At 53.8% G+C, this 23,070-nt stretch overlaps 9 protein-coding genes and 1 non-coding gene across 10 annotated transcripts; 2 read left to right on the top strand and 8 right to left on the bottom strand.

Moving 5' to 3' along the window:
- Positions 1–599: 599 nt before the first annotated feature.
- Positions 600–1,067, bottom strand: C7974DRAFT_410752 (uncharacterized protein; the record flags this gene model as incomplete). The annotated part of the gene is made up of 2 exons (XM_046143492.1): positions 600–619; positions 671–1,067. 2 exons carry the CDS (start codon positions 1,065–1,067, stop codon positions 600–602), a joined length of 417 nt encoding a protein of 138 aa, XP_046000825.1.
- A 340-nt stretch (positions 1,068–1,407) lies between these two features.
- On the bottom strand, positions 1,408–2,935 carry C7974DRAFT_139048 (uncharacterized protein). Its single transcript, XM_046135544.1, has 3 exons — positions 2,408–2,935; positions 2,180–2,355; positions 1,408–2,130 (listed from the first exon to the last, which is right to left on the bottom strand). Exons 1-3 carry the CDS (start codon positions 2,455–2,457, stop codon positions 1,706–1,708), a joined length of 651 nt encoding a protein of 216 aa, XP_046000824.1. The 5' UTR covers positions 2,458–2,935; the 3' UTR covers positions 1,408–1,705.
- Position 2,936: 1 nt separating this feature from the next.
- C7974DRAFT_422310 (transmembrane amino acid transporter protein-domain-containing protein) lies at positions 2,937–4,818 on the bottom strand. The gene is made up of 4 exons (XM_046144326.1): positions 4,294–4,818; positions 4,028–4,243; positions 3,794–3,980; positions 2,937–3,743 (listed from the first exon to the last, which is right to left on the bottom strand). The coding sequence occupies exons 1-4, from the start codon at positions 4,782–4,784 to the stop codon at positions 2,979–2,981; spliced, it is 1,659 nt and encodes a 552-aa protein (XP_046000823.1). The 5' UTR covers positions 4,785–4,818; the 3' UTR covers positions 2,937–2,978.
- Positions 4,819–5,067: 249 nt separating this feature from the next.
- C7974DRAFT_470241 (uncharacterized protein) lies at positions 5,068–10,367 on the bottom strand. Its single transcript, XM_046146451.1, has 4 exons — positions 9,416–10,367; positions 7,262–9,368; positions 6,720–7,215; positions 5,068–6,668 (listed from the first exon to the last, which is right to left on the bottom strand). Exons 1-4 carry the CDS (start codon positions 10,298–10,300, stop codon positions 5,549–5,551), a joined length of 4,608 nt encoding a protein of 1,535 aa, XP_046000822.1. The 5' UTR covers positions 10,301–10,367; the 3' UTR covers positions 5,068–5,548.
- A 997-nt stretch (positions 10,368–11,364) lies between these two features.
- C7974DRAFT_354659 (uncharacterized protein) lies at positions 11,365–12,506 on the bottom strand. Its single transcript, XM_046139556.1, has 2 exons — positions 12,282–12,506; positions 11,365–12,232 (listed from the first exon to the last, which is right to left on the bottom strand). Exons 1-2 carry the CDS (start codon positions 12,400–12,402, stop codon positions 11,475–11,477), a joined length of 879 nt encoding a protein of 292 aa, XP_046000821.1. The 5' UTR covers positions 12,403–12,506; the 3' UTR covers positions 11,365–11,474.
- A 65-nt stretch (positions 12,507–12,571) lies between these two features.
- On the top strand, positions 12,572–15,311 carry C7974DRAFT_461861 (P-loop containing nucleoside triphosphate hydrolase protein). The gene is made up of 4 exons (XM_046146180.1): positions 12,572–13,272; positions 13,321–13,527; positions 13,617–13,985; positions 14,038–15,311. The coding sequence occupies exons 1-4, from the start codon at positions 12,956–12,958 to the stop codon at positions 14,852–14,854; spliced, it is 1,710 nt and encodes a 569-aa protein (XP_046000820.1). The 5' UTR covers positions 12,572–12,955; the 3' UTR covers positions 14,855–15,311.
- A 735-nt stretch (positions 15,312–16,046) lies between these two features.
- C7974DRAFT_t39 lies at positions 16,047–16,127 on the bottom strand. The gene has a single exon. It is a non-coding gene; the product is annotated as a tRNA-Glu (tRNA).
- A 535-nt stretch (positions 16,128–16,662) lies between these two features.
- Positions 16,663–18,226, bottom strand: C7974DRAFT_138961 (ubiquitin 3 binding protein But2 C-terminal domain-containing protein). Its single transcript, XM_046135542.1, has one exon. The coding sequence runs from the start codon at positions 17,950–17,952 to the stop codon at positions 16,675–16,677; it is 1,278 nt and encodes a 425-aa protein (XP_046000819.1). The 5' UTR covers positions 17,953–18,226; the 3' UTR covers positions 16,663–16,674.
- A 1,562-nt stretch (positions 18,227–19,788) lies between these two features.
- Positions 19,789–20,472, top strand: C7974DRAFT_138975 (uncharacterized protein). Its single transcript, XM_046135543.1, has 2 exons — positions 19,789–20,369; positions 20,427–20,472. Exons 1-2 carry the CDS (start codon positions 19,824–19,826, stop codon positions 20,436–20,438), a joined length of 558 nt encoding a protein of 185 aa, XP_046000818.1. The 5' UTR covers positions 19,789–19,823; the 3' UTR covers positions 20,439–20,472.
- C7974DRAFT_449984 (Six-hairpin glycosidase-like protein) lies at positions 20,473–23,027 on the bottom strand. Its single transcript, XM_046145726.1, has one exon. The coding sequence runs from the start codon at positions 22,868–22,870 to the stop codon at positions 20,507–20,509; it is 2,364 nt and encodes a 787-aa protein (XP_046000817.1). The 5' UTR covers positions 22,871–23,027; the 3' UTR covers positions 20,473–20,506.
- Positions 23,028–23,070: the final 43 nt, after the last annotated feature.

Genomic DNA, 23,070 nt, shown 5'->3' with positions numbered 1-23,070 from the left:
CTGCAAGCCTTGGACAACAAACTTGGGTCCTTTGGAGATAAACTCAGTACGTCTACCATGTTTTGATCTTCTTCGTCCACTCACTTCCATAAAGATCAGGAACTTCATCTTTCTTTCTCTGCTTGTGTGTCATATATCCTTGTATTCCTTACGATCCGTGTCTCCGTGACCGATTGATGAGTCCCATCGTCCTACCTTCAATCTGTATACACACACTCCCCTTCTCACTGTATACTCCTCAAAAGTCTTGTTTTTGTCTGCTTTGCCGATGAACTTCCTCTGTCCAGCAGCTGTTGCAGTTACTCGCTCTCGTGTATCCGCCCACACGAGATCCTCCTCGGTTTCGGCGTGAAGGGTAGCTTGGGCCAATCCTTATCTCCGAAAGCCTCACGTAGAATCAGCAAGTAGGGACAGCAGTGTTGACATGCAAATGAAGTAAGAATCGTAGATTCGAAAGATGCAAAGGATATATCACACCAGACCCAAACCACAATAACAACGCCTCGCTATCATCATAAAACTCGTCATCATCATAATCGAACATCGCCTTCGCGCCTCCACTCCACGAAGACTCACGAAAGCCAGTCTCGCGAAGCCCCTCACACAACATGATCGTGACCTACACCCCGTTAGCCCATGTTCCCCATCACCCCAGAAACTCAGAACTTACGACCCAGCGCCCTCCCCTTCTTCCCCAAAGCCTTCGCCTCACTCTGCTTAATCTTCGCCAACCGCGCCTCCTCCGCAGCCTCCCTCTCAAGCCTCCTCACATGCTCGCGCGCCTCCCGCACCGCGTTCTTCGCGCGGAACAGCGCCGCATCGGCCTCGCGCTCCGCCGCCTCTGCTTGCCGCAGCGACTGCGTCGCGGCGTGGATACTGGGGTCGTTGGAGCCACGGTGCAGGATGGAGGAGTGGCGCTTTGTGCTCGTGGTAGTGGTGCTGTGGTGGTGGGACGCGCGGTGGATATCCGAGCTGGACGAGCGGCGGCGCGAGAAGAGGCCTGAGCGGCGGGGCGGAGAGACGGGGGCAGGGGGTGGAGAGGGCTCGCGGCGGGCAAAGAGAGGCATGGTCTTGGACTGGGGCCGGGGATGCCGGGCTGGTGCGGGCTAGGGTGAAGTGGTGTGTGGGTGCGCAAAGTGGATTGGATTGGGACGCTGGTCGGATCAGACGGCAGCGAAGTTCTTATACTGGACGTCGTGTGTGTACGACGTTGCGCTGGTGGTTCATGGGCGCAAAGCAGGATCAGGGAATGCGGGTGACGTCAGATGCGGCGATCTCACCCCCTTCCACACGCGGGACCGCGACGGTGAGATCATCGTGTTCAGCCACTAGATGCGTCGCGATATGGCTTGATAACGATTCTGGTGAAGTTTGATGCCTGAGGAATGTTTGATAGTGGAAAGAGAGACTAAGACGGACTAAAGAGCGTTTTGGTGGGTCTTTGACTGCGGCTGGACCCTGGCGTCCCAGATTTGGAGGGGAGCTAGTGTGTGAGCTCGTCTAAACTTCAACTGCATCGTGTGCACAAATCTGTTGTATTCAAAAGGACGAAGTGAAAGCTTTGATTGAAATGCTCAAATGGACCTTGAATCGGAAGTCAGGCGCTCTCGTCGGAGACAGGGTCATCCAATGATTACAGCCTTCCAAAGCATCATCAAAAACCATGTAGACCTTGCCACAGGACGTCTCCTGTCCCTCCATATGTCTAGACTAAGTCATTAGGCATCCTTTCGGAGTACTGCTTGATGACCAGCGCAGTGAATGTAGGTGGAAACTGTACCAACGCCACGTCGTCCTCGAATTGTGATTTCATGGCGTTAAAGTCATCGCAAAACCTTGCGACAAGGATGTCATGAATGTTACTGTCGTAGATGTTTGCAAACGCAAAAGCAACTGCTGGCAAGATTGTTGCAGGGCTCAAAAGAGCTTGCAGGAGCGACTGGACCAGACGATCTTTGATCTCGCAGCGGAAAGCAGTGGCAATGATCCTGTCGCCCAAATGATGGGCCTTCAGGAGTACTAGGATTCTATCGATTGGATCCGACGAAGTGGACCCATTGACGAGGTGTCTGAGAGCTTCGTAAGATTGAGGCACCTGTCGAGTGTAGAGCCAGTGTACGAAGATATTGACTGCACGTGTATAAGCATCTTCCTGTCCTGTGCGTAGAGTTGAACTTACATGCGTCTGTCTCCACATCTTCGATGGTCACCACTCGGTGCACTGCCTCGGCCCAAGGACCATTGAGGGCTTTGGCGAAGTACTCGGAGTGGTAGACAAGCAGGGTCTTGTGAACGTGGTGCGTAATCTTGTCGGGGCCTACTTGTACGAGGACCATGCCGTCCGCGCTCGCGTGCCTGTCAGCTGCATTAGTATAGTTGGTAACACTGAGTGTAAGAGCCGACATACCCAATTGGAGGCGGCGGATCTCGCTTTACGCGATCTTGTGATTCGGGCATATCTGTATTGGCAGGCCGGCGAGTGTGCGTGGATTATAGGCGTGCTTGCTCAGGTTGTTCGTTGTGCGGTTGTGAAGTGATACCCTTGAGACAGGCGTGAACAAGAGTGTGAGGGTGATGTGATACCCTTATAAAGGTATCGAGCGCGAACAGGAGTGAGAGTGTGATGTGTGGCTCTTGTAAAGGCAAGGTATGTGCAAGAGTAAGAGTGTGATGTGATACCTTTATAAAGGTATCGAGCGTGAGCAGGAGTGAGAATATGCCCATCATCAAGGTAATTGAAGAACCCTCGCATCAGGTCTGGACGCTAGACACGATATCCAAACTTCGCGCTAGCAAATGATCCTGCGTTCTCTTACCACTCTATCACAAGCACACATGGTAGTCCCAATAAGCCGGTTCCTAGACGTTAACATTCCTTATCGTTACATACACCTACAACACCTGCCATGTCTTCGTCCGATGCACCCCAAACCCCAAACCCCAAACGCCCCCATGCATGTTTTTAATCCAGCCCATCATCAACTACACTTGACCGTCTCGCCCTGCCCAAACGCCAGCTTCGCCGTCGTCTTAATCACGCTGATAACCAGCACCGTGCAGCCAAACGCCACAACGCCCATCGCAAGATACGTCTGCGCATCGCGCTTCTTGGTGAGCTTGATGAAGCACAGCGGAGGCAGGATAAACGCCAGCGCACACGCGCTCGTGGCGCCGAACAACTCAAACACCACGCCGAGGTCGCAGGTCAGCAGCGACAGCACGAGCGCGGACAGCACCAGCGAGCTCGTGAACACGACGTGGCGGTTGGGGTGGTACGGCTCGTCGGGGAAGTAGTACTCGTTCATGACCTCGCGGCACACGAAGGCCTCGAGCGGCAGCGTGGTCAGCATGTTGAGCCCGAAGAACAGGCGCGCGATGTTGACCATCAGATTGTCCTGCGGGAAGTTGTTGAGCACGTTGCCGAGCGTCTTGTCGCCGAAGGTGAGGTAGCCGCAGAGTGCCACGATGAGGCATGCGAGCAGCGAGATGCCGGTGCTGTAGTGGGTCACGCGTGAGAAGCGGTCGATGGTGGGTTTGCGCAGCGAGCCGTAGATCAGGAGCGAGTTGTGGTGGCAGACGAAGGCGAAGGAGATGACGCCGATGGCTTCGAAGATGCCGTCGTTGACTATGAGGGAGCCGCGTAGCTGGCCTTTGGATTCGGCGGGAACGCGGAAGGATTGCGTGACAACAGTGATAATGATGACGATCATGCTGACCAGGGCGAAACCGCTGGCTTTGGCAAGCTGTTGTGCGTTAGTGGGGGGTGTTGCATTGGGCTGGCAAAAAGCATCACCTTTGCAATGTCGCGGTAGAGAGACAGTGGAAACGAAATGCCCAAGATAAGCAGGACCATGACGGCTCTTCTATTGGTGAGTAGCCACAGAAATGGCATGTCTTCGAGAGCGGGAAACAGGTGGTCCATGACCTGGGGGATGGTGTCTCCAACGATGACGCAAAATGCCATCATACCACCGAAAGCACTGTAGAGGGTCAGCAGTGCGACTCGTGTCTGTGACGTCCAACGTACAAGAGCCATTGCGCCAGCGAAATGGCAACCAGGCCGGACTTTCCAAAGCAGTGTTGAACTGTCGCCTGGAATGAGTCTGTCCCGCTGAGTTTTGAATTGATGACGATCAGTCGGATAGTCCAGTCGACGACAACGGTGAGGGCGATGAGCAGGATAGTGCCTGAGAGTAGGCCCGCGTTTTTGAAAGCATAAGGTTGCCCGATGATACCGGCGCCGCTGCCCGTGTCAGCCTGTGATTCCAGATCCACTACGCCAGGGAGACTCACATGATGCTGTTCGCCATGTTCATGAACGAATTGCGCATACCACTCCGCGGTTTCGCGCTCTCGAGATGGTCCTCGGGATCGAAGTCGGAGGCGACGGTGACACTCGGCGCCTCGATGCCGGTAAGCAGAGGCAGGCGCTGCACTCGCTCTCGCCCATCGCCTCCCTGCCCTTCCATGTAGTCCTCGCCCTCGAGCTCGATCCACTCGCGATTCTGGGTGCCACCGTTCATACTCCGGCGCACCGGGTCTTCGTCGAACCTGACCCGGTTGGGTGTCCTTGGCGTGCCATCTGGCCTCACGTGCGCAAAGGACGACTGGCGCTTGAAGCCGTTGCCATTTGGACGCGTGTCGGGGTATGCAGGGGATGTCGAATGTGCTCGTGAGGACGTGGGAGAAGGTGACAGGTGTCTGGGCCCTGCGCGAGGGCTCGGCGCGAGGTCGTCCTCGCTGTCGGAGTTTTGCTCATGCAAGAGCTGTCGGGATTCGCTCATTTTAGCATTGTCGAGGTCTGGAGGGTTCGAATAGCGAAGGTAGAAAGGTGTCAGCCCGGTATAGTTGACTCGTGAATAGCACCCCTGTAGCTGCCGCGTTGATACTAACGGCATTGGGTTGGCGCAGCATGTCGCTCCCGGACCCGAATTACGGGGAACGTCGTCACCATCGTCGTCTCAGACTCACCCTGGAGATCGTCGGTTGTAATGTGCTATGCTCGTGCATCGAAGTAGGCAGTTAAGAAAGGGAGATGCGTAGATGTGACCAGGCTGAAGATTTTCAGCTTTCCATCAGATTGACCACATTGACATCACAGCGTAAACGTCTTTTCGAGTAGGACAATGCTGGATATGTTTAAACTCAAGCAGCCAGACTGCAGGACTGCGACGCACAACTTGTGCCCGTACAACAGAGCCCGAATCCACAGAAGCGGAATACGAATGAAACTACTACAATCAAGCAAGACGCCGAAGCTATGCGATCCCAACCATCTAATAATGTTCAACCTTTTTGAACCCTGAAACGCCATGCTATGCAAACGACCAAACCCAGACAACTTTCAGCAAGACTTCAATACCATTGTTCGTCTTAGACCTCGTGGTCAGTGGCCTTCCACGCCCGACTCTGAAATCGGTCGATCGAACTGCAAGATAATGCTGCGCATATTCGGACTTGTCAGGCCCCTCCTTCTTCGTACAAGACTCCCATACTTGTTGACCCTGTCAAAATCGACACTCGATCCTCTTCGCTCTGCAGTACGCTCCTAATTCACTGTCGAGCCTCTTCGCGCATCGCCCGCCGAGGCCAACTCGCCGCCACTTGTGTCTCTCCTGCGTCTTACGATCTGCAGACGTGGCAGCGGCGGGGTGCCAGGGATAACATTGTTTCCATTGCCTGGGGCATCGTTCTCAAGATTGTAATTGCTCTGTCGGCGTTTCGTTATCGCATCGCCGAGGCGGCCAGCGGCGTTCTGTGCGCGCGCTTTAGGAAGGCGGGAGCGTTCGGGCGCGCCAGAGCGGGTGTTGGATTGCAGGTGCAGGAGTGAGGACGTTGCGTCTCGAGAGGCAGGCCGAGCGGTCGATGGGCGGGCAGCCGCGGTGGGAGACGCAAGAGCGGCGAAAGAGGTCGTGGATCGTGCGAGGACGGGGGCTTTCGAGGAGCGGCCTGCCGATTGTGGCGTCGTGTTGGGATCCTCGATGAGGTCCCACATCGAGCTGGAGGATTGTGTACGGGGGATACGATCACGGCCACTGCCCGGTGTGGACATTGGCGGAACAAGGAAATTGTTACCCTTCAGGCTTGTTGGTGTAGGTGGGGTGAGACCCAGCCCAGTACTAGCCAGAGTGGAACCGCTACTTGAGCCAGAGCCGTCGCGGCGACCAGACGACGAAGCAGGCCGACGCAGATTCATGCCGATGTTCGATGCTCGGCTCAGACTACGTTTGCCACTGCTTACAGAGCTGATCCCGTTAGCCTCAACGTCGTCGCAAGCCTGAACAAGCTCTTCCGCCATTTGTCGAACAAGGACAGCAGGGTCCTGCTCCATGAGCCAAGTGGTGCGCTCATAGCAGCCGAACGCGCGAATCAGCCAGCAACCTTCCTCCTTTGCGTCGCAGATCGTTCGCAGGATACGCAGCAGGTTCAGTCGCGTGACAGCGTCCTTATGATTGAGCTTCTGCTCCGTGCGTGAAAAGATTTCAGGAACTGCCAGTGATGCAGCGATAGACGGCGAAATACGGACAAGCTTCTGCAGCGGCTCGAGCATGTTTTCAAAAGTGGAACGAGATGGTCCTGACGAAGTGTATGCTGCGATGATTGCTGATGTGAAATTGGAATGAGCAGAAAGCAAATATTGCTCAACTCTCGCGGTCTCCTCTTGAAGCCTGCAACTCGTTAGCATGGTCAATGTAACGTCAAAAGTTGATCAAACGTACCAGACAAGAATGGCATCCAAAGCTGTCACTGCCCAATTGACATCACCGAGTAGCGACACGTAGAATGCGAGTCCCTTCGCATCCCACAGCATTTTCCGAGAGACCTTGCCCGAGTTCACCATCTCAAGCAGCACAGGCAGAGCAAATTCTTTCAAGGGGCCACCGTCATTGACAACATCCTTCAGAAGTGGGATGATGTCAGATAGCGCAGCCTCCTCCTGGCGGCTCTTATTGTGACGACAGAGATTGTACATTGTGTTCAAGATCTGGTTGGAGATCTCGCGCTGGAACGAACGGGTCGAGTCGTTGCCCGGCCTGATGCTACCCGACTTCGATCCAGATGCGCGAGTGACCTTGAGCAGCTCGATGAGGATGTCGATCGCGTTCGAGTTCTGTAATGCTTCGTGTGTGGATGAGAGAGAGCTGAGGTTCTTGATGAACTTCAGCATAGTGATCTGATGAGGCGGCGCCATCTTGCGCAGATCCTTGAGTACACCTGAGGTTGTTAGCTGATACTTAGTGTGTCGAGGACTGATACTTACGCTTCAAGATCATACGATCTGCCACTAGGTCCTTGACGTGACTCTCGGCCTGGCTGAATATGAGGAAGATGTGCACGATCCTGCCCACGATAAGCCTGGCAACTTCGCCATCCTCTTCAACCATCCGATTGAGTACTAGCGACAGAGGGTAAAGAACGCTGCTTCTGCTGAATATCCGGCAGAAGTCATTCTTGGGAGTAGGTCCCTGCAACTCGAAAACGCCGTACACTCCGTTGACGCCAATCAGAACAAGATCGCGCTCAGCATCAATGTCTTCCTCAAGAAACTCCACGAGGACGTTGATACCTCCACAGCCAATGAACATCTGCATGGTAAGCGTGCTTGTCTGATACATTTGTCGCACAAAGGCTGCAGCTTCCTTGCGAATCTCGCTTGGGTATCTCTTGTACGCATACTGGCAGATCGTAGGTATGCCTCCTAAGAAAGAAAGACTTTCTTGCGCTTCTGCATCCTCCAGGATGATCAAGTTGATGATCTTGAGAAGTGGAAGCACAAGATCATGAGGCGGAATGTTGCCCAAGATCTCCAATACGGGCAGCATACCGTGACTTCTCAGAATGATGGAGCGCTTATCCGGCGCCTCGTACAGGACTTGAAGGAGTTGGTCTGCGATATCGAGAAGAACGTCGTCGGGCTGACTAAGCTTCAAGCAGCTGACCAGATGCTCGGTCATCTTCGTTAATCGGTCGTCGCGGTCTCGAGCAACGTTATTCTCGAGGTTGATGGTATCAAGGCCTTCGTCGAGATTGGCAAAAGGATCCATATCGTCTTCGTCTGCGATCATGAAAGAGCCGGACATCTTGGTCGTGATCATAGCAAGGCTACTATGCTCACTGCCACTGTCACTCTCTGCTGTAGTTGTGAGTGTGGATTGTGGACCACCTTTTATGTCTCCGACAATCTCAGAGAAATCGTCGCCCTCATCTTCAGCGTACTTCTGAATTTCGATCTCCGACTGTGTTCGATGAAGCTTGCGGTTAGAGGCCGTGCTCGCCGCCCGCTGCCGAATTGTTCCTTGGCCCTTGAGCTCTCTTGACGATTTCAACGTCGGCCTCAGGTCTGTTGGATGAAATAGTCGTGGAGAGAATATATCAGCGGGTGAGCCTGAGAGTACTGGAGTCAAGTGTGGTGGTTGCTGCGGTACGACTACAAAGGGCTGCGAGTGCTGCAATGCTTGCACGCGCTTTTCAAAAGCATCTTCGTCCGTAGGCATAAGGTCTGAGTAGTCCTCTTCCTCTGAGTTCTCACGAAATGCATTACTGTTTCGATTTGGCATAAGTGCCCGCTGCTTAGACGGTTGAGGTGCCTGGGGCACACCACGTAGGAAGGCAGTCTTGGGCTGAGCGTCATAGCTGCGACGTTCCTCGTGTTGTGAGGCGTTTGATGATGACCTAGAGTTTGAGGCTGATGTCGATGCTGATGCTGACGTCGATGCAGAAGACTTCGATTTTGGTGTCCGGGGTTTCGCAGATTGTCGTGGACTGAAGCTGCTGGAAGGGCCTTGCAGATGCTGCAGATTCAGAGGGCGTCTCATGGTAGCCTCACCGTCGCCTCCGTCAGGACTGTCAACGACAGCCTCGAAACTGGCAAACGCCTTCAGTTTGTCGCTTGAAAACAGACCCCCGAAGTTGTCTTGGGGCTTTCGATGCGATGGCATCTTCAAAGCCCGCGGCGAAATGCTTTCGGCGAAATCGTTGTCCCAGTTGTCGTCTTGATCCAGCTCCGGTGAGCGAAAGGCCTCCGCAGTGGGCCTGGACTTTGCGACGTTCAGTTGATCGACGTTCGCCGGTGGTTTGCGCGCAGCTACCGCAGCCCCGTTTGCATGTGCAGGGGAGGGAAAGTGCTGCGACGGTTTTTGCACGCCAGATGCCAGCCTCGAGGTTCTACGCAGCGAGTTTGGAGATTTGAGAGCCTCGTTCCACTCTTGCACAGACTTGACTGCTTCTTGGTATTCGGTAGGTTTTGCGGGTACGGCGGCGACGGTTTTCTTCACGCTCTGGATCCAAGGGTGCTTGAGCAATCGCTTCGCAGAGATACGCAAGGTAGGGTTCTTTTGGAAGCATTCCATAAGAAATTCGCGGAGCAACTGAAGTTGTTAGTACTGCAAGCATGTAGAGGACGCGCAGAACTTACAGGTGATGCGCTACCAGGTATGGGCGGGTGCTCGTCGTTGACGATCCTGAACAGGGCCTGCATAGGCTGCAGCTTGTGGTATGGCGGCTTGCCTTCGATCAGCTCAATGACGGTGCATCCCACGCTCCAAATGTCTGATGCAGTAGTGGCGCCTGACAATTCAATGACCTCCGGTGCCATCCAGTACGGTGTTCCAACAACGCTGGACTGGTCGAGGCCCGACTGTTTGGTAGCCACACCAAAGTCGGCCAGCTTCACGAGTCCCTCTTTTGTGGTCAAAATGTTAGCTCCTTTGATGTCCCTGTGTATGACACCCTGCTCGTGGAGGTAGAGCAGGCCGTGCAGCGTCTGTGACATGTACAAAGCAACCAGGTTTTCTGGAAACTTGCCGAAGTTCTTGCAGATGCTGTGCAACGAGCCGTTTTCGCAGTACTCCAGAATAATGTACAAGCTCTCCGAGCTTCGCACAAAGCCCTGGTACTTGACGATGTTGGAGTGGTTCAGGTTCTTGAGCAGGTCGATCTCCATCTCCATGTTCTTAAGATCGGCAGCGCCCAGATTCTCGAGGCGCACCTGCTTGATGGCGACCGTCTCGCCGGTGCCCCAGTTGAGGGCGCGGTAGACGCTACCAAAGGCGCCCTTGCCCAGACAGTCGCCCAGCTGGTAGTCCTTGAGGCCGACGACATCCTGGGCAGCGCGCTGTGCGGCGCCGTCGCGGCTCGGGCGCTGTTCACGCTGCTCGCGGTCGCGGGTCTGGGCGCCGTGGTTGGACGAGGACGAGGCCTTCTTCTCGTGGCGCGGCGTGCCGGGGTGGGCGGCGGAGGGCTGCGAAGAGCGTGAGCTGGGGGCGCCGTGCGAGAGCTTCGAGGGGTTGTGAGACACCATGGCGGGCGCTCGCTAGGCGGCGTGCCGCGTCGCGTGTCGCGTGTCGCGTATCGTCCGCCTGGGCCCGCGGCCAGCTGCCAGAGTGGCTCGGGGCGCGAGCTGCCTTATTCGCGCGACGGGCGTCTGCTCGTGGTGGCGGGCGAGGGCGGTGAGTGCGGTGGCTGCGGTGGCTGCGGGGGGTGGAGCGCGATGTTGGCGCATTCCTTCGCATGCACAACGACAGAGACAGAGAATGCGGCCGAGTCCTGCGCTGTTGTTGTCGACGACTGCGCGAGTCGCGCGGCCTCACTGGCGGGGTCTGTGGCAGCGCCCTGGCCGTTCTTTGGCGGTTCTGGGCTGCTTGCGTCGTGGGGATCCCAGCGGCGACGGGCGACGGCGTGCGTGATGTAATTACGTCCGGCGTACCTAGGTAGCCTGCTACTGCGCGGAATGCGAGACGGAGAGCTCTGCGCGCGACGCCTGAGCCTGCAGCGTGCACTCGAGCATGCGGGGTACGGCGGCGAGGAGGGTGGGCAGTGGGCAGGTGTCAGACGCGGTGAAACAGCTGCGAGCTCGACGTTCCCAGTCGCTCGCAGGCGTCATTGGAGTGGTCGCGGCTCGACTAGCACACCACACCCAACGTCCATGCCAATATCCAGCCCTGCGCTCGAGCCGTCCCTTGGACTCCCGTGCGACGCGCTCGACAACAACGCGTCATGAATCAGCTGCTTGCATAGCCACACCCGTCGACGGTCCGCTGTCACCACGCGCTCACGTGCAGCCGCTCATTGTGCCCCTGGCTCAGCCCTATCCTTCAGGACGCAGATCTGGGGCAGGAATTTGGCCTAAGAGCGATCATGCCAAGTGCCATCAGACTCAGTCTTCGTCGGTTTTGATCCCCCTCACACTTGGGAGCGCTGCGACACTTGACATAGCACTGCGCCAGGCCGCCAACCGTCACGTCGACCTGTTCCTGACTAGACTTCGGCCGACAGCTACTTCAGGGCCGTGCCTTGGTCCTGCAGGGCAGCCATGACGCGAAGATGGCACGAAAGGGTTCTGTTGAGGCCTGAATGACGCCTGACTTTGCTTGGGTATCATTTCCTTCATTATGCTCGACAGTCAATTCTATCTATCTTTCTTCGCCATGCGCCGTCCCTATGCTATGCATTCCCATCGTTCATTATTCACTAGCTCATCGTCCGGCGACGACATTGAGCACGCCGCCATCAACAGCGATAATCTCGCCGTTGACATAAGAGTTCTTCGTGAGGAAGAGCACAGCCTGTGCCATCTCCTCGTCATGGCCAGCTCGTCCGTGAGGAACATGGCCCTTCTCCTGGATCTTCTCGTCAGGCAAATGGCTCTTCTGGTTCTCGTCACTCTCTTTTGCAGTCATCTCCGACGGAAAGTATCCCGGCGCGATTGAGTTGACCCTGATTCTTAGTTTCTGGAACTCGGCCGACATGAGCTTGGTCAAATGGACGGTACCGCCCTTTGCGGCGTTGTAGCTGAAGTGCCCCTGCGCGTGGCGCATGATTCCAGACATGGAGCTGATGACGATGACTGAGGCTGAGAGGTGACCGTGGGTCTCGGTGCCCGCCTGGAGAAGGGGAAGCAGGACGACAGTGGTGAAGTACACAGAGCTGACGTCGGTGTTGTACGTCTGGGCCCAGTCCTCGAAAGTCTCGTTGTCCCAGAGCTTCTGCTTCATCTCCGTGGCTTTCTCTGCATCAGGCTCGGCTTTCTCGCTGCTGATACCAGCTGCAGCGACGAGAAGATTGATGTACTTCTCCTTCTTTGACAACTCCTCGTACATCTTCTCGAGGTCGGACTTCTTAGTCACATCGCATGGGCTAAGAGCAATGATCTGGCCTCGGTCCTTGGGGTTGTGCGATTTGACAGCATTCTCGAGAGCCTCCTGGCGGCGACCTGTGATGTATACTTTTGCGCCTAGAATTTCTTAGGCTTGCTACGTGACAAGGATCTGCGAGCAACCTACCATTTGCTGCCAATGCTTGTGCAGCCATCAGCCCGATACCAGAACCACCACCAGTGACCACGCAAACATAGTCCTCAACTGAGAACAGCTTCGACGCCTGGAGATTTTGTGTGCTCGCCATGTTTTGTGCTTTTGGGTTGATCAAAGTTGCAGATAGGTCTAGAATGAACAGACACTGCTGTCAACGCGAAACGACTCTTTATACGCCCGCGTTACGTAGAGGGGAAATGTTTTTGACATGACGTACCAACGATGCATACGCGATCGTCACCCGTAGTTCGCACCTTCCGCGAAACGGTTAGATCCAAACACGCCCGTTGGGGTCTAGCTTCCGCGATCTCAAGATCCACCAAGATTATCTCAGCCGCAACGCGTTTTCGCGACGTTGACATCTCTGCCTGCAGGTGTTGGACGTCGAAAGGGTGGCCTCTCAGGCTCTGTAATATTTTGTGTATTCGAATTCGTTCTCTACCTTCATTTCGTCACTACCATTGACCTGTACACCATCTGCACCCGCTTCTGATCGCCCTTTTCAACTTTCTGAACTTTTTTTCCGCTTATAGCACGTGCCCTCCTATTTCTACGTCGCGACCTGCCAATCGTTGTAGGGAATCTTCTATCGCCCTCCTTTTGTGGCGGTACCGCTTCTATCGACTTCTACTCCTGCAATTGATATGGCGGCGCAAAATTCAGCCTCGACCGATCTGGTTGTTACAGCACCTGCCGACGACACGCTTCAAACATGGCCGGAACCAGTCGATACGCCTGGTGTTCTTCCGCGCCACCTTCTCAGACAAACATCTTCTCGCCTTCCTTTTCTTGAGATTTTACATCGTTTGCTGTATCGCCTACGGCCAGACACCCATAGCGATTTGGACAAGGTTTTAGCCGTGATAGCGCTCTATAGCGCCGCTGTACCTATATATGGATACCTCAAGGATTTCGCTGTATGGGCGTTCACTGTTCAAGTCACGATATCGGAACAAGATCCGTGAGTAGAGATCTAAATTATTGACAATCTTGCTGACCTCGTCCACAGAACTGCCAAGGACATACTGGCTTGGATGAGCTCCAATGTGATCCAGAACCGCCGGAGTAGGAGTGCTATGATCATCACAGAGGGACAGCAGGACGAAATTCGTCGTATCTTGATAGGTCCGCATAGACAAGCCGGAATTCGTAAGATACCAGGCGTTGTAGAAAATGAGGTGATCTGTTCGCCTCCTATTGGCTCACGAATCTTCTGGTGAGACTTCCCAGCACTACTCTCCCATCTACACCTTGCATTTTGCCTCCTGTACGTCTACAAGTTGAACCGTCGCGCTGACTGAGCAGGGTTGGTTTCCGACCGTATCTCTTCGATCGTGTCGGAGAATCGAGAGGTATAGGGCTCGGAGGGATTCAAGGATCTAATGGTAATTTTACCGACGCAAACGGTAGGCTTCAGAACGCCCTCACCCTCACCACGCTGGGTTGGAATTTAGAACCGCTCAGAAACTTTGTGGTCCAATGTCAGCGATGGAAGAAGACCAACATGACCGGTACAACGACCGTGTATTTTGCAGGAGGAAGCGGTTATGAGTATGGTGGCGGCCAGTGGCAGTCGGTCAGCAAACCTGTGCGCAAACTCGACACTATTGACATGGATGAGAGTATCAAGATGGATCTTGTGCAGGATGCTGAGTATTATTACAGCGAGCAGTCGTAAGTGATCTCCCCTGGCCGACACATCTACTAGCTTACAATGATTCTCTAGAAAACAATTCTTCGCAGATTGTGGTATCCCCTATCGACGTGGTTATCTTTTCTACGGTCCACCTGGCACCGGCAAAACCTCCTTCAGCGCAGCTCTTGCAGGCCGTCTGGGATGCGACATCTTTCATGTTAATCTGGCATCTGGCGACATCACTGATGGCAAATTACAGAATCTGTTCTTGGGTCTGCCGCAGAAATGCGTCGTGGTTATAGAAGACATCGACTCCGCCGGCATTGGACGTGAAGTCACGATCGAGCAGAAGCAGGAGGCAGCAGATGTCGATCTCGCCGCATCACTCATGCCAGCACACTTCCGAACCCCCAGGGTACCGGCTAGCGGCAAGGAACGCAGTCTCATCACTCTCAGTGGTCTGCTCAACGCCATTGATGGAAATGCATCGCAAGAGGGCCGACTCCTCATTTTGACGTCAAACAATCCCGACGCTCTGGATGCAGCGCTTACACGACCCGGTCGAATCGACAAGAAGGTTTACTTCGGCAATATGAACAAGTCGGCCGGTAAAAGCATATTTATGCGTCTCATCGGCCGTTCGGCACTCGCCCACGATGCTGTCTTCTCGATGGCGTACATCGAGCAGTGCGCGGCCGAATTCGCGGAGAAGGTACCCGCGCACACTTTCACACCAGCGCAAGTGCAGAACTTCCTGCAAGGCTGCCGTGGCGATCCGATCAAAGCTCTCGCTGACATCGATGCCTGGGTTGCAGAGAACCGTCCTACTGTTGCTGGGATGTCGACAAGCCCCGTCTCGAATGCTACGATGGTGGATGTTGAGGAGGGCGAGCACGAGGCTCTCTAGAGGAGTTTGGCATGAGCGCAGTTTGGCACGAGCGCAGTCTGTGGGACGAAGGGAATCTAATCTGGATATAGGACATGTACACTACAATGGGTCGGCGTTCTTACATATGCACATAGAGTATCGGGTACCAGGGAGTTCAAGCATCCATATGTCTCACAACACATCCTTCACAACCCAAATTTGATTTCTCACTCACACATTCACCCCTTTTCACATCCACCATGCACCACATCGCTCCCCCACATGCACCACATCTCTCCCCACCCGACGCTCACCCGACGCCGAACCCTAAACGCGCCGACTCGGCCTGACGCGCGAAGCTTGTCGGCACAATCGGCCGAAGCGGGCAAAACAAGCGCTCCTAGTCGGCCGATTTCCCGGCCGCGATCAACACCTTTCACTTTCCTGCCAGAAGGGGCATGTATGCAGTGTGCCGCAGCAGGATAATCGGCGCTCGGCGGCGGCGCTCGGCGGCAGCGCGCGCCAGGGCGTCTGCGCAGGATGCGCGGATGGGCGAGGTGGGCTGCTGAGACGCTGCTGAGTAAGGGATGCAGGGGCCACGCGGGCCAATCAGGCGCGCGGACTACGCATCGCCATAGTCGGGAGTGGGACGCGGCGAGTGGCGTTGAGAGGGATGGGCGTTGGGAACATGGTCTCGGTGGAATTCTGCGAGCGCTGAATTGCTCGAAGCGGTAGGAAGTGGTATTGCTGTCGACGACGGGGGGTCCGGTTCGGTGAAACTATTCAGATGAGGGATGGGGGTTGCCGCTGTGCTGGAAGTTGTGCGAGGTTGTTGATTCAGGATGATATGATCAACTCAACCGCTTTCTGGCTCGATGCGGTAGGAGTTGACATTGCTGTCGACGACGGGAGGTCCGACTCGGTGAGATTATTCGTACTAGGGATGGTTGTTGCCACTGCACTGAGAAGTTGTGCGAGGCTGATCACGGAGCAGAGCCTCGATATGGTGAGTTCAAACGACCTTCGCTGGAAATAAGATGAAGCCAGAGGGGTATGCTTGCAAGTGTTTCTTGTATCACCGGTGTAATGTCTATACACCAGACTCTAGGCTCTTACTTACAATGCAGCAGGACAATGACGTAACAGCAAAAAAAAAAAAAAAAAAGAGAGGCTCCCTCCCGACGACTCTTCGGAAGATGTACCACGGGCAAAAAAGGCAAAAAAAAGATGCTTCCGTCACGGGGAATCGAACCCCGGCCACATCGGCGCTTGCTATGAGAGCGATGTATCCTAGCCACTGTTAAATGTTAGATGGAGTTGATGAGAGGGATGATGATTGAGCTTACCTAGACCATAACGGATGTTGTTTGATGAAGGTTCGGACGATCATAAAAGTCATATACTAAGCACAATTGTATCAGAACCTTTCTGTTAAGCGACGCCGGTCCTCTGCTTCCCCGCACTCTGTGGGTCTTGCATCGTTCTGAATTGCGCACATTGGCTATGTGGCCCCTGGGTATCTCAGTCAAAAGATTGCACATCCCTAGATATTCTTCACAGCGAGCCTGCCCGGTCACAGCCACTTGAACATCGCATCATTTCTCTTACACAATGTCAAGTGAGTTGCACACCAGTCTACAATGAACACTTAGTAGCAAAATCTGAGGATCAATGTTGCATGAATGCATTATTCATTGTAGAAAATTATGTCTATGTCGTAAGGAAGGTCATGCCACTCATCGTGGCTTCGAGAGATCAAAGAAGTCCGATAACATCCACACCTCGAACAGGTCGACCAAGACTCACTTGCACATGATGCTTCAAGGAAGGCGATGATGGCAAGGCCTAGTGCAGTGCGCTTAGCACTGGCGGACATACAAGCCAAGGGGGCTAGGGTTGTAATCCTGGAAGTAGTCGAGAGCAAAATCGCCCTCGCTGCAGATCTCGTAGCTGACAGTCTGACCAGCGGCACAGTCACCTGAAGCAATGGAGTACGAGTTTCCAGGGGTGATTTCAATGGAAGCGAGATCGTAATCCTTGCCAGGCTGGTTGGCCCAGGTTGTCTGCTGGCTGGCAGGGCCCTTGAGCTTGGTGAAGCTCACCGGACCAGTGCCAGATACTGTGAAGGAAGAAGTCTCGAGATCTTTCTGCTCGGGGAAAAGGAAGACTACTGAGCAAGTCTTCCCAGAGTACGAAGTGGGGATATCGAAGTTGAAGATCGAGCAAGTGTGGCTGTCGACTTTACCATTGTAAGAGGTACCAAAGGCCTTCGAAGACTGCTCGGAGTCGACAGGGATAATCAAGTGAGGGAATTGATAGGCACCGTTTAGATCAGTGGGGCACTTGTTGCCAGACTGAGCGGGAGCGGATGGAGACGGAGCTGGTGCACTCTGCGCTGGAGCCGAAGGCTTAGGAACAGGAGCGCTCTGCGCAGGTTGCGATGGATTCTGCGCCGACGGCGATGGCTTAGGTGCAGGCTGGCTCTGGGGAGGATAACTTTGCGTGGGCTGCGAAGGCGTAGGGGCAGGACCGCTCTGTGCAGGCTGAGATGGCTTAGGTGAGGGCTGACTCTGGGCAGGTTGGCTTTGCGCAGGATAACTCTGGGCGGGTTGTGATGGCTTGGGAGCAGGTTGAGAAGGTTGAGGAGTAGCAGCGCTCTTTGCAGGTTGCGAAGCTGCAGGTGCACTGAACTGTCCAGACTCTGCTCCGCAAGATCCAGCAGAGCTTAAAGAGATCTCGACACACTTGTCCTGTCCAGATACAGGTGTAGTGTAGACATTGTACTCGGTGTCTGAAGCAGGGCAAGCGTAGAACTTGGAGCTTCCATTGTAGGTAATGGACCCGCTGGATCCAACAGCAAAACCAGTCGTAGGGCTAGCACCGACATCGCATTGAAACTGCGTTGTTGGGGGAGTGAGAATACAGCCACGGCCATTTGAATCGGTAAAGCCACCATTGCTCAGGCAATAGCAGCCGGTAGGGTGACCACCATGGACCCGGTTTTGACCGTCATCGAGCTGGCCCAAAACTCCGGACTGGCCACCGGAAGCCTTCAGTTGAACACACTGAGAAGCCTCACGGGCAACGAGGGCGTTGGCACCAAGGCCGAATGCGACGGAAGCGAAAGCGTACTTCATATTGGAAGCTCCTTTGCGACAGGTAAACGACTGTCAGGCGTAAGGACAAATTGAAGGTGAGACTTGAAGGAAGAGCAGATGCACGTTTCTTATAGAGAATGAGAGGTCAGCAAAATCGAGGCGATGACATCGAGTACAGCTTGTGGCCCACGCCAACGATCCACAGTGTGCTCACTATACTTGGTGTCGAGTCTACTCTAGACGTGGCATATCGCCGACCGACCTATCGATGATGATGACGATATCAAGCAGCGCAAGCTCAACACTTGTGAGCAACCGGATCTTGAATATGGGAGCAAGCCGGTCGTCCTCGTACCAGGGAGTGGGTCTTTTTGGAAAAGGAAAAATGTCGCAACCACGTAACAGCATCCGCTCGCATTGGCTACACTGCCGAGTATTCCCCAGAGTTTCTCGACGCCAAAGCCGTTAGTTAGTCGATCAACGGCAGGCTTGAGGTTTGACGTAGGCAGATAGGCAGGAACATTACCAAAAGCGCCAATTTAGGCTGCAGCAGCCAGTTCATCGAGGTTACAAGTTGTTGCATACTGATGCGTCTCCCTCTGCCAAACGTTTGTGCATCTCAGGTTGACACCTTACACATGAAGGATCGAAAGCCAATTGATACTCCATTTGCTTATCCACTGTACACGTTGCATGGCCTTCAAAGTCAGATTAGACATGCCTCCAAGCCTTTCTTCAGTATCTTGCTTGGCTCGGAAGGCGAACAAGTCAGTCCGAAACGCGCGGCAAAAGTGGGTTGTTCTGAATATAGAATCCCATAGATCCGAATGCTCCGACTTTGCAGTACGTATGAGTGATGAGGGAACAAGCTTTCTCTTAAGGCGCTAAAGTCGGTGACCCCAGAATCAGGTCGATCGAAATCATGTGTGGAGAAGTATCCGGTGATGTGATGATGCAAGTCATGTGATGATAGTCCGACTCGTCGTGTCAGAGAAGCGGGGCTGTATACGGCATGCAGTTGTGAGCTAGAATTGTTGAGAGGGCGAACGCGCGAGCATAGGTAGCGTTGGTGTTGTTAGAGTCGATGTATAGCCGACTGTGCCGAGGAAAAATAGTGGAACGACAGGTAGCGAGCGCATGCTTCATTTGGTCGGTAGCACCGAGCATGGCAGCAGCAGCGACGTCTCTTCCATAATTATAATGGTGAAGCTACTGCGGCACGCTGTTCGTACTGGGGCTTCCAAGGTCCTGGGCAGGTAGGGTATGCTCTGGAGATTGTAGGTCGCTGTGTCGTATGATTTCAAGATTATTATTTCGAGGTCTGCTCAATTGCGGCTCAAAAGTTACAATTGTCCACGAGGTGAAGCCAGAAGTGCGGTGTCGTTTGTAGTGATAGTATTTCGAGGATCTGAAAACTGGGGAAAGACCAGAGTGCCATGACGTCACAACCCATGCAAAAATGTGGAAAAGGCGGTCGACGATAGTTGCGCCTATCGACCTCTCAATACTTTTTCAGCATCAGCATAATACAGGGACAAGCTGAGATGCCGTTGGTACCTACCAAGTCAACTAACGGAAATTAAGAAGAACATATCTCAGCCCCAGTCAGCACTACGGCAAGGCTTACATAGCCTCGCATGACGCCAATCCCGACCTTTTCCAATTGCGCGCCACACCGAGCATACAAATGGATCTACTATACCTAATCGAGACTCGGTGATCCTGCTCTCAGCCTCACAAGACATTGAAGGCGTTCTAATGCTGGAAATACAATACTTTCCAGATCATGTGCCGTTCCTACCTTGCAGAGATGGGGGCCGTAGAAATGCCTTCAGATACAAATACTTGCACTGTCCACCATCACAGCAGCTTAGTCGTAACTCTCCAACTAAGGAGACATATCAGACAAGATGCAGTTCACCGCGCTATCCTCTATCTTTCCCATCTTTCTTGTTAGCCTTGCCAGCGCTGCCATTCCTGAACTCCCTGCATCATGCCCTCAAATTCTACCTGCTCCTGCTCCTGCTTCACTCCCTAACTACTTCTTACCAAAGACAATTAAAGGCTCTCAAGCCGATGACATCGAAACGATCCGCCAAACACTACACTTCTACGCTCTCGTCCTGGACAGTAAAACGTTTCCCCTCCTCGACCAGGTCTTCACTCCCACAGCTACCGCCAACTACTCTGGGCTTGCTGGTATCTTCGAAAGTCTTCCTGCTATTCAGACGTTTCTATCAGGCTCTCTCGCGCCGTATCCGAAAACGCAGCATTTGATTGCCAATCACATTATTGATGTATGCGCTCCCAAGACGGCGGTAAGCCAGACATACTTCCAGGCAACGCATTTCCCAAATGCAACGGGGACTATTTTCACAGCATATGTGACGCATCAGGATGTATGGGAGAAGACCAAGGACGGGTGGAGAATCGTGTACAGCAACTTTGGGATCACGGTAAGTTTTGGCTCGATGAAGACGATGTTGGTCGAAAGCATACTGACAATATTGCAGGGCCGGCGTTGAGTATTTTGTATAAGATGGTTCATATACGCTGCTTTATCTCGAGCAATCGTACGCCTGGGGCAAAAGCTCTATGGAATCTGCACATCAAGCCTATATGTTTTACCAGCCTCTACATTCTGCACAACCACACCTTCTATGCTCTGCCCATCTAACACCAGTTCCACGCTCTTCACCCCAGTGCGCTTGATCTTGACCTCGAAAGTCGCTCCTCTGAATTGCCTTGTCGCCTTGATTTCATCCCACCCCTTCGGCAACTTTGGATCAACCTTCAAGCCCTCCCTCATACCCCTCAGCCCAAACAGACCTTCAATTATGCATCGATACGCCCAACTTACTGTTCCAGTATTGAACAGCTGCGAACTACGCCCGGCCGTGCGATGAAGTTTCTCGATACCCCACCCGCCACGGTAATAGTTTGGTATGAACACCGGCAGCTGACCTCGTGCTCGCAAGTCTTCGTCGTCGGGACCTGCAATCATTGCACGCAGACCAGAGTACGCACGGTCCGCCTCATCGATGGTGTACAGTGCCCAGGTGTAGAAAGATGCGGCATGATTGTACACACTCCCGTTCTCGCCTTGCCCAGGGTATTTCTGCGTCACGCGACCAACATCTTCGCGCATCGCTGTGAACGGGGGCGCGAACATAAGTACGCCGTACGGAGTTGAGAGCTGGCTGTCGATCTGAGGTAAGATCTTCTCGATCTTGTCGGGCGACGCTGCACCGCCGAGGATACTCCATGCTTGCGGGTTGAGCCAAATGCGGCCCTCTTTATCGTCTTTGGTGCCAAACGTAACGCCGTCATCGGTTATGCCCCGGGAAAACCATTCACCGTCCCATAGATGTTTGTTTGCTGACTCATTGACCGCTTTTGCACCCTCGCGGTACTTCTGGGCGATGTCGACTTTGTCAGCCTGTTCACAGACACCAGCCCAGAGATTCACAGCGTAGGCGGTAGCGACAGTTAGCCAGCCTGACACACCGACGCCTTTCGGTCCAACCATGTTCATAGGATCGCACCAGTCGCCTTGAGCGATGTAGCTCAGACCCCGAGCGTCTCTCGACTTGGAGGAAAGAAGCCAGTCCATTGCGCGACTGAAGCGTTCGAAGACCGTGTAGCTGTCTCCGTGCATACCCTTGACTTGCTTGTCGAGAAATGCGTAGTCGCCTGTTTCATCAAGGTAGATCTCCAGTGCAATGGGAAGCCAGACGCAGTGATCAGTGTGCGGAACCTGGTTGATGTACTTCAGTTCCGCGCCCTCTATCAGTAAAATGCCATCAGGCATTGCGCCACTTTCATCCTGCTGACCAATTGCAGTAAGAATAGCGTCACGGCAGACGTCAGGCTTGACATATGCCATGCCCATGTTGTCTTGCAGATAGTTTCTGGTTTGAGGATCGGTCGTAAGTCGATTGACATCCCCGTGGTAGTAGACCTGTCGCGGTAGCCAGTTGTTGATGAAGTTGTCAAGGTCCTTGTCAGGTGTCTCAATTTTGATACATCCACTACCTGCTGCGATGTACGCTTCGTACTCTTTCCTTGCTTGTGCAAAGCCGGCTTCGCTAAGGAGCTTCTTCCGCATGTCAGAGATCTCGGCTTCATCGAAAGCGGGACCCAGTATGAATCGGTACCCTTCAGATGCATTTGGCTCGAGGACAGCTTGATACTGCACTACCGCTGTGGGAGTCTCGTACCGAGCATCGCTGCTACTCAAGTGCTCGGTTTTCATAGCATCTGGGTCACTTAGAGTACCCTCGCCTTCGAACGCCTCTTGTCTCGCTTCCCACGCAACAGGTTTCCGTTCACACAGAAAGTAAGTCTTGTCCTTTAGGAACTTTGTCTTCGGGTAATCTGACGCTTTTTGGTACGGCGTCTTGCAGCTCCCCACAATGCCACCTAGACTATCGATCCACTCTGCCTCTTGGTTCATCCAGGACATGTATCCAAAGGGAAAGTATGGGTATATGCTGATCTTTCGTTTCCGATCTGAGACATTTGTCACTTTGATAGTCCAGAGCTCAGCAACATCCTCGGTCGGCAGAAGGAGATTCATCTCCACTCTCACCCCGTCTTTCTCCGCCGTCCATGAGATATCACTCTTTCCCACCGAGAACACGAAACTGTCTGGCTTCGCACGAACTGGCTCGTACGGTGCCGACCAGATCTTCTTCGTGTCTTCGTCCTTGACATACACAAATCGCCCCGGATGATGAGAATAGTAATTCTGCTCCGGCTGCATAAAGGTCTTGGCCTCGAGGTTTGGAGCGTGGACATACTTCGCAGGTTCCGGCTGCATAAACTGGGCTGTTGCATAGCCACGGCAGGTTACCTGGATCATCATCTTCTGATTCCACAGGAAGCCGCCGGCTTTAGGCATCGCGGTGGGGTCTGTGAGTTCATAGCGATCTCCATTCTGTGTCGAGCGGATCATGGTGGCTGTCTGAGATAAAATGTCCGTATGATTTTGTAGCGGAAGGTACTGGACAGATATTTGCCAATTTTAGGTGATAGTTGCTTCAGAGCAGCTGGTGAGAAGCTTTCATCAAGCCACGGTAACGGGCCCGGGTCGTTATACGGTTCGGTAAAGAGAAAGCCGCGCATGGAGCAGTACATGGATAAAGAACCGAAAGA

This window comes from Boeremia exigua (assembly GCF_020726555.1).
Source record: "Boeremia exigua strain MPI-SDFR-AT-0100 chromosome Unknown C7974scaffold_3, whole genome shotgun sequence".
Taxonomy (NCBI): domain Eukaryota; kingdom Fungi; phylum Ascomycota; class Dothideomycetes; order Pleosporales; family Didymellaceae; genus Boeremia; species Boeremia exigua.
This window is presented reverse-complemented; position numbering and strand designations above follow the sequence as displayed.